This window comes from Notolabrus celidotus, chromosome 19, assembly GCF_009762535.1.
Source record: "Notolabrus celidotus isolate fNotCel1 chromosome 19, fNotCel1.pri, whole genome shotgun sequence".
Classification (NCBI taxonomy): domain Eukaryota; kingdom Metazoa; phylum Chordata; class Actinopteri; order Labriformes; family Labridae; genus Notolabrus; species Notolabrus celidotus.
The window spans coordinates 16,496,424-16,509,566 of record NC_048290.1 but is presented as its reverse complement, the minus strand read 5'-3'; the positions used below and the strand labels follow the sequence as shown (position 1 = coordinate 16,509,566).

The 13,143-nt window shown below is 43.2% G+C and overlaps 1 protein-coding gene across 1 annotated transcript; it reads left to right on the top strand.

Moving 5' to 3' along the window:
- Nucleotides 1-291: 291 nt before the first annotated feature.
- Nucleotides 292-12,276, top strand: LOC117830870 (ankyrin repeat domain-containing protein SOWAHB-like). The gene is made up of 5 exons (XM_034709182.1): nucleotides 292-2,640; nucleotides 4,289-4,531; nucleotides 6,192-6,589; nucleotides 6,699-6,886; nucleotides 7,890-12,276. Exons 1-5 carry the CDS (start codon nucleotides 507-509, stop codon nucleotides 8,344-8,346), a joined length of 3,420 nt encoding a protein of 1,139 aa, XP_034565073.1. The 5' UTR covers nucleotides 292-506; the 3' UTR covers nucleotides 8,347-12,276.
- Nucleotides 12,277-13,143: the final 867 nt, after the last annotated feature.

Genomic DNA, 13,143 nt, shown 5'->3' with positions numbered 1-13,143 from the left:
CAACGTTTGGTACTGGTACTCCATTTGGTGCTGGTACTCCGTTTGGTGATGTAAATTTGTTTCAGGAATGGTAAAGGTGTTCTGTCGTTTTTAAAATTGTCTCACTACTTGTAAAAAGTGATTTTTGATTTTGTAAATTTGTTTTCTTAAATATAAATTTGTTTTGGTCTTGGTAAAAGTGTTTTGCTGATGTAATTTTGTTTTATAAAATGTAAAAATGATTTCCAAAATGTAAATTTGTCTCCAACTTTGTAAAAGTGTTTCATCTTTTGTAAATTAGTTTTGTCCTTCAGGGCTACCATAGAATCCAGTCTCAGTGAAAGTTTTTAACAGGAGCTAACAAATCTGATTCATCCGGGTTACCTGTCGGAATGCAGCAGGTGAGGCTGTGGTTAAATACCTGCAGTGGGCGGGGCTTAATCCAGTCTGACAGAAACAGATCCCCGACCTTTGAAACCAACAGGGAGGGAGAGAGAGCGCAGAGGACTGGGGCTTAGACCACAATCATGGCTACGGATTTATCCCAGGACTCCGTGCTCCAATTCCTCCGGAGCGCAGGAGGCTCGGCTAAGAACGCGGACCTGCTGCTGCACTTCAGAGACTTCATCCGAGACCATGCGGACCGGGACCGGAACCGGGAGCTCTTCAAGAAGTGTGTCAACACCCTGGCCACCGTGCAACAGCTCGACGGAGTCTCCTATGTGGTTCTCCGGAGGAAATTCAAAGGGAGAGTCCCGGGTGGAGGTGAAGGGGACTTCTCAGGGCCACAGAGACCTTCCCCCGGGATGAAGAGAGATTCCTCCCCGGGGACCGAGCGACTGAGCCCGGCTGTGAGCGCGGAGAAGCCTCGGAAGAAAGTTCAGCCCAGGGAAGTGACAACCTCCGCCCCGCAGGGAGTGAACGCCACGAAAACAATCCTACCTGCAGCTGGGATCATGCTCAATAACAACAACAATGTGAAGACTAATCTAAACCTGAAACAGCACCCAGAAACCAACAAACCAGGTCTTTATGGTGGACCAGCAGCGGCTCAGACCCCCAGTCTACCACAGCCTGCACCCCTGGATCAGAGCACTAAAATAATACAGAGTGACATGAGGTCTCAGCCACCAGCTCCTGGGATTACACCTGTTGTCTCTGCTGTCAGGCATCATGGAGAAACCAGGCAGCAAGTCCCAGTCCAACAGCCTCCCCTCAGAGGCAGGGACGCTGAGCTGAAGACCCCCAGCTTCTCAGAGCCTCCTGCCCAAGACTGGAGCTCTAAAATAGGGCAGCACAACGTTGGTTTTGCCCCCCCATCCTCTGGCATCACACCTGTGGTCTCTGCAGTCAGACAACATGTAGAAACCAGTCAGCAAATACCGGTCCAAGAACCCTACAGAGGGAGGGAGGCAGAAGTTAGGACACCCAGTTTCTCGGAGCCTCCTGCCCAAGACTGGAGCACTAAGACGGGGCAAAGTAAGGTTGGATTTGCACCCCCATCCTCTAGCATCACACCTGTGGTCTCTGGAGTCAGACAACATGGAGAACCCAGACAGCAAATAACGGTCCAAGAACCTTATAGAGGGAAGGAGGCTGAGCTGAAGACCCCCGGCTTCTCTGAGCCTCCTGCTCAAGACTGGAGCTCTAAAGCGGGGCAACGTAAGGTTGGTTTTGCCCCCCCATCTTCTGGCATCACACCTGTGGTCTCTGGAGTCAGACAACATGTAGAAACCAGGCAGCAAATACAGGTCCAAGAACCCTACAGAGGGCGGGAGGCAGAAGTTAGGACCCCCAGCTTCTCAGAGCCTCCTGCCTCAGATCAGAGCTTTAAAATGGGCCAACAGGTGATGGGTTCGGGCCCTCCAGCTCCAGGAATAACACCTGTGGTCCCTGTTAGACATACAGAGGAAACCTTCAGGGTCCCAGAGACCATCAGAGGGACGGGAGCTGGTCTGCAGCCTGGAGGTGGTCTTCATCAGGAGCCTCCTCCTCCTAATCAGGTGAATGTTAAATCTCAGGTTGTGCGCCGCCACAGACACAGGAAGAGCTACAAGTCTGCTGTATCTTATGACGAGGACGAGCAGCAGGAGGAGGAGGAAGAGGAGGAGGAGGTCCCAGCCAGGCGGTGTTCAGCAGGTGGAGAGTGGCCCCTGAGTGTTCCTCTGGGGAACATGGGGAAGGCCATCTCCGCCTCCTCGCCATGCATCATAGACGTTCCCTCTGTTGCCCCCTCCTCTTCATCAGAGAAGAGTCTCCCGAAGATTTACGTCCAGGATGTTGAGGTGGAAAGGCCGCCCCCTAGAGGTGGGCCAGGCTGGAGCTTTGAATCAGGGGCCGGGATAAGAGGACAGTGGGCAGGGGCCGGATTAGGACCTGGGTCCATCAGACACAGCTTGGAGGCGGAGCATCACACACAGTCATCACAGTCGGCGCCTCATTACGATGTTTACGTGGACCGACGGTTCTCACAGCCTGCAGCTTACCTGCAGGAACAGAGAGTGGTGCAGCAGAACCAGAGAGGTTCTCTGTCATCCAGCACCAGCAACATCTACTCCCCCTCTCCTGACTCCGGTCTCTCCATCAGAGACTGGCCGATGTCCGGCTCCCCCAGAGGATCGGGGTGGAACAGCAGCTTGGAGGATCTACCGGAAAGAACAGGTAACGCAGTGATATTCAGACTTTACTTTATTTATAACATATTTTATCATAAGAATAAATCCAGCCGTGGATTCATGGTCAGGGTTTGAATCACACGGTAACACATGGTTCGATTCTGACAGGTTCCACACTTAGGGTGATATTCTGTTTAATTGATAAATTGCAAAACAATTACATACTGACACATCATTATATCACAACATGGATATTTGTCACTCCTGATACAATAACAGACAAGTCAAGGATGATGACGTGTTGCTGAATCAATATTTAACCTTTATGTTATCAATAAGTATTGTGTTTGAATCTCAGACTGATGTATATTTTCTTTTTTATGAAACTGTAAAAACAAAACATTGAATCCTTCAGTTGTTTATCAGTCAGCTGCTGAGAGTAGTCCCAAACAAATGCTTCACTGTTATTCCTGTTTGAGTAATCTTTATAATATCATGATAATAATAATTCTATTTATCTATCACCTTTTAAAACAAATGTTCACAAAGTGATTTGACGGACAAAGCAAGACAGGAAGTCAGGAGAATAACAGAATGAACATTTAACTGTCAGACTGGATGGAGAGAAGACAAAACATTCAAACAAAATACAACGCAAAACGTCAACAAGAATAAATGCAAATAAAGAGAGTTAAAGTGATAAAAGAGATGTTTTTCAGCAGGAGTAGAGCAAACAATTATAAATCATAGCAAATAGAGATATGAAAAGAGTAAAGGACAATAAAAAGATTATAATAAGAAGATGACATCACATCAGAGGAAATGAAAAAGAGATGAAATGATGTGGAGCAGTGAGATTCAAAAGAAAGTAAATGTATACGTACATAAATAAGACCAATAAAGGACAATAAAAATAGGGTATCAGAAGAGGTAATGGGAAAAATAAAAGATTTAAGAGCAACAAATTGAAGAGAAAATCTTATCAAAATAAATTAAGTTAAATAAAATTAGTTTAAAAAGGTGAAATCAAAAGCAGCAGGTCTGTAAAAGTGAGCTTTCAGCGCTGTGTCTGGAACTTAAGTTGCATGTAGAGTTAGGTACGATTAATCACAACGTTACAGTCATGTTTCCTGATTTATTATCATAAATATTTATCAAAATGAGAAAGCAGAATCACGTTTTTCTCAAGATCTTTGTTGTTGTTATTTTAGTTTTATTATTTATGCTTGTACATCTTTGGTGCTTTTTTGGTGTGTCTGCACCCTGCACACGACTTTCCATCAAATGTTGTTCTAAATTTGTTATTGGACCCTGAAAACATTTAACTTTTTAAGCTTTAAAAATTGCAGACAATCGAAGTTGAGTTTTTTATCACATAAGTTTTGTGTGTATCGTCAAATACTGTCTGGCCTTTCTGAGTCAAAAAGTCTTTGTTTTTAGTTACTGTAAGTGGTATTTCAGAGTGTAATATCATGTGAAAAAAAATCTAAATATATTGATTCATCATCCTGACATCTGGGGCAAACTCAATAGAATGCTTCCTGAGGTTAATAATCCTCCTCCAGGGCAAAGCACAGAGCTACAGAAAGTTCAGCAGTCGTGGGTTTTACGGGTCGGGGTCTAAAGATTTTCACCTTTTCTACTGACTGCCGTAAAAGCCTCTGATCGTCTCTTGAACTCTCTTGTATCATCAGGTCATCACATGAGAAGCCGGTCTCCAATCCAGGAAGTCCTCCAGCGAGCCCAAAAGACCAGAGCGGAGCCTTCGATGCTTCATGCTGGCAGTAAAGTCCAGACTCCCTGGCATCACTCGACAGGACATCTCCTCGACGACCAGGAACACAAAGCTCATTCATCACCATTCCATCACTCCAGTGACTATCTCCATGAGAACCAGCAGTCTGCAGCCAGGGTCAAACCGTGGCACCTCTCCACAGGTCAGAGGTCAAGAGTCATTCACCTAAAACATGCAGTGATTAGTGTTTCTGTGAACTTTCAATCAGTCTTTATTTATAAAATGCCAAATCACAACAAATGTTCTCCTCAGACTCTTTCCAAACAGAGCCAGTCTAGACCATACTCTATGTTCTATTATTAACAAAGACCCAACATCAAGACAGGATATGATCCAGTCCCATCTTGCAGAGAGGACTCAGGCTGATCTCATCTTAATCCACCACGAGCAGAGCACTTTGCAGCATTTAGCAAGTTACAGTGGCAATGACAAACTTCCTTTAACAGGCAGAAACCTCCAGCAGGACCAGACTCATGTTAGACACACATCTGCTGAGACCGTGTTGGAGAGAGGGATAGAGGGAGAAGAAGAGACAGAGAGATGATAGTGGTGAGACAGATAGTAGTAGTTGTAGCAGCAGAGATCCAGAGGAACTTTAATGAGACAAGGGAACTCATGGGCTCCTGAAAGGTCTATGGTTAGGAACAGGGAGAATTAAAGTAAGAGACAGGCAGAGAGAAGAGATAGAGGGAAAGACAGGATCCCAGTGTGTCAGTCTAAACCTATAGCAGCATAACTAAGAGCTGGTCCAAGCCTGATCCAGCTCTAACTATGAGCTTCAACAAAAAGGAAAGTCTGAAGTCTACTCTTAAAAGTAGAGAGGGTGTCTGTCTCCTGGTTCCTGACTGGTGGATGATTCCAAAGGAGAGGTGCCTGATTTCTCATCTTTGTTTCTTGTTGTTTTCAGTGTTGAGGCTCATGAAGTGTCTCTTTGCATCATTCCTCATTAAGCTCTGGATTATTCTACATCTTGTTGCGTGACTGAACTTGTCTGCAGAGGCACGGCCTGTTTTCTGTTTCATACAGATACTTTATGGAAGAAGTCGACCTCGCCTCCCAGTCTTTTATTTTGGTCTACTCTCCTGCAGCCATAAGTGACATTTATTAGATTTTCGCAAGGCAAGGAGAGTTTCATTATATGGCACATTTTAAAGTGCTTCACAAGACAAGACAGGAAACGCATTATAAGAGAGGAAACACTTCATAAGAGATGCTTAAATATTTATCAGCAGAGGCCAGGAGAGGAAAGAGCTTCTGCAGCTTAAATGTGATACGATAGACATAGAAAACAGGAGTTAGAGTTACAGTGCAGTTTAGTTAAAGAAGGTCTTAAATTGGGCTGCATAAATGAAAATGAAATAAACAGTTAAAATGAATGAAATAATAAAGCAACATTTAAATTAATATAATAGTAAAAGTAAGTAATAAAATAGTTCAAATGAAAATCATGCTGTATTAAAAGAGACTTCAAGTTAAAGATTGAGATCATAAACTCATCAGGAAACTGTTCACTGATGCTTTAAGTCGAGGGAGAAGAAGGCTAATGTTTTTGGACTTTCTTTGGCCTCTGATGGAGTCACAGCTGCTCGCCTGTATATTTAAGGAATGACGATTTAAGATGACTCTGTTTTGGCTCCACTTTCACAAGCAGAGCAAACATCAGCTGTTTAGAAATCACAACCAAACTATGAGTCCATATCACTGAAGTGTCGAATGATAACGGCACAAAATACAACATTTGAAGGCCTCACATTTCTAATTAACCTGAAACTCAAACAATAATAACGCAGTTCTCCTCTCAGGTGATCTCTACGATGACCACCGTGAGGCGGAGCTAAGTGAGAGCTCCACCCCTTCACCGACGATGCGCCAGCACGCAGGCGTCCCCCGGCGTCTCAGCAGCCACCTGCGGAGCCGGATGTGTCGCAGCATGGGGGCCGACCTGGACCAGCTCTTGCCTGAGGAGGTGAGAGGAGGAGGAGGAGGAGGAAGTGAGGCGGCCCGTCTGAACCGCCTCCACCTCATCTCCTCCTCGCTCAGCCTTCGGTGCGGCGTGTCCTCGTCCTCGCTGTCGTCCTGCTCCACGCCGCCTCGCAGCCACAGCATGGCTAACCTGACTGAGGCGACTGAGGGAGGAGGAGGGAAGAAGAGCATCCCTTCTTCCTCGACTGCTGCTCATCCTGAAGGCTCCGGGAGGCAGGTGAGACTCTCAGGTTGTTTTCTTTCATCACATTCAGACTGAGTGAAGGACGTTGTAACTCTTGTAGATTCTGAGCAGCATCAAGTTGTTGTTTTCTTCCTGTCTACAGTCTCAGGTTCCTCTGGAGTCCAGGGAGCACGACTGGCTGGTGAAGGGGGCGGCGGGGGCGTGGCCTGACATCTACTCTCTGTTCAGAGACGACTCTACTCTGCTCAACAGACAAGACTTCATCTCCGGCTTCACCGTGCTGCACTGGATCGCCAAACACGGAGACCACAGAGTCCTCAACACCTTATGGTGAGACCTCAGCATCCCTTTAACATCCTGCACATTTTTGCAAAACAGAGCAGGTCTAGACCGTACTCTATGTTCTATTATTAACAAAGACCCAACATCAAGACAGGATAAGATCCAGTCCCATCTTACAGATAGGACTCAGTCTGATCTCATCTTAATCCACCATGAGCAGAGCACTTTGCAGCATTTAGAAAGTTACAGTGGCAAGGACAAACTTCCTTTAACAGGCAGAAACCTCCAGCAGGACCAGACTCATGTTAGACACACATCTGCTGAGACCATGTTGGAGAGAGGGATAGAGGGAGATGAAGAGAGAGAGAGATGATAGTGGTGAGATGGATAGTAGTAGTTGTAGCAGCTGGAGTCTGGCATGTAAATGCAAATATATAAAAGTGCTTGACATTGAACAGAACATAAAAGAAAAACAAACAGTAGATCTTGAGAGCAATAAACAAACAAAGTTATCAAGTATAGACTAAAGTACACAAAAACAAAAAAAACAAACAAAACAAAAGAGAAAAAAAAAGCTTAGAAAAAAAAGGGTTGGACTTTAAATGACGATCACAAAACAAACAAAGCAAAACAAACAAACAAACAAAGTAAAACAAGAGAATAGACTGTTATGGTAGGGATTATCAAGAAAGAGAAAAGAGAAAAACACAACAGAAAGAGAAGATAAAGACTAGAAGAGAAAAAATGCTTGCTTTTGAGAAGGAGAGGAAAGTTTTGTGAAGGGGGGTTATGAATTTGTGTGTGCAGTTATATGAGTGTTGATGTTTATGTGCATGTTGTAGTTTGATAGGTATTACAAGGTATTTATATGTGGACTCTAGCAAGCTTGTAGTGTGCCACTGCGGATGATGAGAGGGCGTGGTGGAGGGAGGAGCTGTAGGTACCAGCAGGGTGGTATTGGTCAGGCCCGGAGGAGACTTGCGAATTGCAGAGCCAGACTTAGATTCTTTCTGACGCTATGTATTGATCTGCTGTCTCCTGTTGTTCTCAGGTATGGAGTTCAGAAGGCAGGTCTGGCCTTTGACATAAATGCCAGGTCAACATGCGGACACACCCCTCTCCATATTGCCGCCATCCACGGCCACAAGAGCATCATGCGCCTGCTGGTGAGCAAGTTCAACGCCGACGTGAAGCTGAGGGACACGGCGGGAAAGAAGCCCTGGCAGTACCTGAGCAGCTCCTCTCCACCTGATGTCTTCCAGCTGCTGGGAGCTCCAGCGAGGGTCGCTTTAGGGGTCGGAAACGTCGCAGTCGGGAGGTCCGAGTCTTTCTGGAAACCGGAGAAGCAGCAGCGGAGACGGAGGAAACATCACCTCTCATCGGCGTCCTCAGCTGAGAGGCCGATGTCAATTTCAGCTAAAGTGAAGAGATCATCATCCATCGCTGCGTTTCTGAAACACAAAACACTGCGACACCTTCACGGACATCAGTCTGATTCCTCCGTTTGAACACTTTATGGATACAGTTCTTAGTTTGGAGGGTTGAGACCTGTTTCTGGTTTCCGAAACATGAACACGATGTGAAGCTGAGTTAAAGATGAAAAAGTGGGCTGTCTCTTCACACCAACATACTTTATATCTCTGGAGACTTTCACACCTGTAGGGAGGTTTACAATCTTTATTGACGGTGTGTTAAACTGAGAAAACTCTCATGGGCCTCGTCTACTTATGCACTTCTGAACACTTCTAGACATTTTTAGGAGCTCTGCCTTTGAAATGTTCTGACGTAGATCTCTATATTCTTGCTGTGCTTTCACATCGGCTCTCCTCGACTTCTTGGAGATATCATACGAGGATGCTGGCAGGAGGAAAAAGTCCTGGGAAGTCGGAGGGAAAACTGTGGATGTTTTGCGCTCACACAAACAGCCAATCCTGAGTTTGGTGCACGTGTGAACACAGCTAAAGAAGCTGCTCCAGTCTAATTTGACTAAAGAAACTGTCCTGCAAAAGAAACGTGGTCGGCTGCCTTCACTTCAGTGGTTTCCAATTTCTCTTTCTTTAACTGCATCACCTTCTGACGAGTGATGGGACACTTTTCAGGCATCGCCAATGGCTAGCAATAAAGTTTCTCCGATGTACTTTAGCGATATGAACCCAAAACCAGCTTCCTTGTAATTCACTTGATGTAAATTTTGCTGAATGACATCATGATGCAGAAAAAGTCACACTTTGTGAGGTCTGTCCCCGAGAGAAGAGAAACCAACTTTAAAAAATGTTTTTAATTTCTTTTTAATGGAGGTCGGATCTATCATTTCTGATGCATTCAAGGACTTCTGGAAATCTAAATACTGATTGGCTTTCATGACCCAGAATCAAGCAGATTTGATGCTCAGGTTGAACATTTTGGTCTAGAACAGATAGTTAGCTGCTCTTCATGCAGATATCTGTTATCAGTGATAAATAAACCCAACTCAAATAACAGTTTATGTGAGTCGAGGTGTCTTTGAAGAGGATTTGGTGAGATTGGAGTATAGATCAGCAGCTGTTTTAACTGCTGTGAACCAACACATTTATTCTAACCTATAATTAACCACTTCCTGATGTGTTAATAAGAAATAACTGTGGAACCGGTTTAACAGGAATTATTTAATGATCTCAGGTCACAGCAGCTTCCCTCAGAGTTACACTTACTTAACTATGTATGCACAAAACTACGGAAGAGGATTAGAGCAACAGAACAAACGTTTTTTAAGGTTAAGCCAGTAAGATTAACAAATTCTGACACTTTTTTTAATTTCAGACTTTAATCCCAGGCAAAATTCTCACTTTGAAGTCGGAATTCTGAGATTAAAAGTCGGAATTCTGGGATTCTAGTCGGAATTCCAAGATTAGAGACGGAATTCTAAAATTAGAGTCGGAATTCTGAGATTAAAATTTGGAATTCTCTGATTAAAGTTGGAATTCCAACTTTGATCTCAGAATTCTCACATCAAAGCCAATATTCTGAGATTAATGTCAGAGCTCTGAGTTTAAAGTCTGAATCATGAGATTAAAGCTTCAATTTTCAACTTTTAAAATTTCCTTTTTAAATGTCAGATTTTTTTCTTTCTTTTTTTTAACTTGATTTACACCGGTTAACAAAAATCAAATTATTCAGTTGCCCTAATCCTCTTCTGTACAAACCTCCACCATCACTTTATCTTGAAGTTTTTACTCAGATTAAAATGTCCCTGTGGCCCTTTTTGAAGCAAATTCCCTGAACTGTAGAGGAACAATAAGAGAGTTTCTCACGGCGAGCTGACGTTTAATCAGCAGAGAACATTTGATCTTTGTCATCTTCAATCTCAGTCTTTGCTGGACCCTGGATTAACATCTCCTCTCTACTGTCCAAAGCCTGTTAACCTGTGAGTGTGGTCTTCTGACTTTAAACAGATTACAAAGGAATTAAAACCTTTCGGTCCAAAGACCTGGGCTCAGTCCAGAAGACTGTAACAACAGGGAGTATCAGTGTGAGGAATTCAGACACTGTATCACACAGACAGCTGAGAGGGGAGTTATCTTTGAGCGTGAGGTGAATTGCAGCACTTCGCAGAGCGGCTCAGGTTTCTGAGCGGTTGTCTAATGTCATTGTTTTGAGAGGGGGAGAAAAACAGAACAAGGTCAGAGTTTATGAGCCGCAGGAGACAAAGAGCTTCAGTTTCAGGCTGTGATTCACTGCTGGAGACTGACTCAATACTGCAGCTACACTTTGTCAATGTGCACGTAAACATTCCCCACATTGTTTTCTGAGGATCCATCATTCCACATGTTGATTTTTACCCCTAAAGGCTGCCTTCAGGTCCAGGTTATTTCTGATAGATCAAAACTGAAATGAATGAGATGTAGGAAGGAAGTGGTTCAACATCTCACAGGGTTTTAGAAACCTCAAAGATTCATTTCATGTCAATTTTTGCCTATTATTCCAGGTTTTCCTTATTCTTTCTCTCTGTTATAATAACATTCTTAAACGTTGATACAAATGTAGTGACATGACCCTGATTTCAGTCTTTATTTGACACAAGCAGGACTGAGATTTAAATATCAGACTGCTCTTGGGAACAAATATGAACAAATATTAAGTTAAAACCTTTGATGTCAGTACTAAACGTGGGCAAACTTTCAAACTGTGAGGTAATCGTGTGTTGGAGTAATCCCCGGATGAGACTTCAGGCTGTTCTAAACAGCTTGTTCAAAAAGTCCCACGAGAGTTCAGCGAGAACAACACAAGATTTCCTCAAATCGTGACATCATCTCTTGGTGGATCTCCTTATAAGGGCGTATTTGTCATTTTAGAAAGATAGAAACACAACCCAGCATTCTGGAACCCTGGGACTCTGCGTTCCGGAATGCTGCGTTTCTGTCCTTTATCTCAGAATTCTGCAGAATGCTGGGTTCCGGAATGCAGGGAGGGCCTTAAAGAGACAGTACCCAAAGTGCAGCGTTTCAGACAGAGACTGAGCTGTGAATCATTTAAAGCTACGACAATATAAAGCCTAAACTATCCTTTCTTTAATATGGTGTCTGACAACATAATCTAAAGGATTTGTACTAATACTTTTCACTTTAAGACTAAGATTCTTCTTTAAATACCATTTCAAAAACCAAATCTTTTTACCTGAGTCTGTCAGCGGTACATATTTCCTGAACACATTCATATCAAGAAGATTTATCTACAAAGGATTACATCAGGCGCTGCTTCATTATTCAGTCCTCTGCAGCAAATCCCAATCTTTGTGTTCCTTTCTTAACCACAGAATATTTACCTAGGTTTCCTAATACCAACATTCCTCTTTCTAAGCAGTGTATGAAATCTAATTAAAAGTATTAACAAGCTCTAAGAATAAGACTTAAACTCTAATGAACTGAAGTGATCCCCCCTCCTTCTCCTGCAGAGGCTTCATTCATTCTTTCAGCTGTTTGTGTTTCTCATTCACGCCCTGTAAGCACATTGTGCTGTCACTGTCACCTTGACTTTCTTCTGTATGCACAGCTTGTTCTTCTAACATTATTACTGCATGGTTGCGTGGTGTATTCAAGTACTGCTTGGATATCAGAGACTCATTCTGAAACACTTTTCTTGAAGCTTTTCACCACCAACAACAAAACAACATGTATTTGGCTTTAATGGGAACAAGTGGCTTCCTTTAGAGGAGGGATATCAGCTGAGAGAGTGACAGGCGGAACTTTAACAAAACAAAGACCTTTGTTTTGTTCAAATGGAGGATTTGCAGTAAGTGGTGTAAAAACATTATTATCATCCTTTAATATTCATCACAAGGATAAACTGTGTGTCAGATGATCTGCTCTGAAGTTTACTGTTATTATTGTATGATGGAGATGTGTAGTATTTCTGACACCACACGTCAAAGCTGAGCAAGTATTAAACATTTTAAAGCTGAAGGTGTTGTGTCTTATTTTTGTCCTTCAAACTTGTAGTTCTTTCTCATACCCCCAAGAGACTTATGTGAGAACTTAGTCCCAAATTTGGGACTCACAATTCTTGTCAGCAGTATAAATCAGCCTAATCCTAACCCTAATCATAATCCCTAAAGGGATCCCGGACATAAGCCGCACATCGGCCGTGTAATGCATCTCCTCCCCTCTATTCTTCATGTAATCATGTCTGTATGATAAACAGCAACATGTATCAGCTGTAGAACAATTCTAACCCTAACCCTATCTTTAGGGTTATGATTAGGGTTAGAGTTATGATCAGGGTTAGGATTAGAGTTATGATTAGGGTTATGATTAGGGTTAGGGTTAAGATTAGGGTTAGGGTTCGGGTTAGAGTTATGATTAGGGTTAGGGTTAAGATTAGGGTTATGATTAGGGTTAGGGTTAAGATTAGGGTTAGGGTTATGATTAGAGTTATGATTAGGGTTAGTGTTATGGTTAGTTTAGGGTTGGGATTAGAGTTATGGTTAGGGTTAGGGTTAGGGTTAGGATTAGGGTTAGGGTTAGGGTTAGTATACGGTTAGGGTTAGGATTAGAGTTATGATTATGGTTAGGGTTAGGATTAGGGTTATGATTAGGGTTAGGGTTAGGGTTAGTATAGGGTTAGGATTAGAGTTATGATTATGGTTAGGGTTAGGATTAGGGTTATGATTATGGTTAGGGTTAGGATTAGGGTTATGATTAGGGTTAGGATTAGGGTTATGATTAGGGTTAGGGTTAGGATTAGGGTTAGGGTTATGATTAGGGTTAGGTTTAGGGTTAGCATAGGGTTGGGGTTAGGATTAGAGTTATGATTAGGGTTAGGGTTAGTAT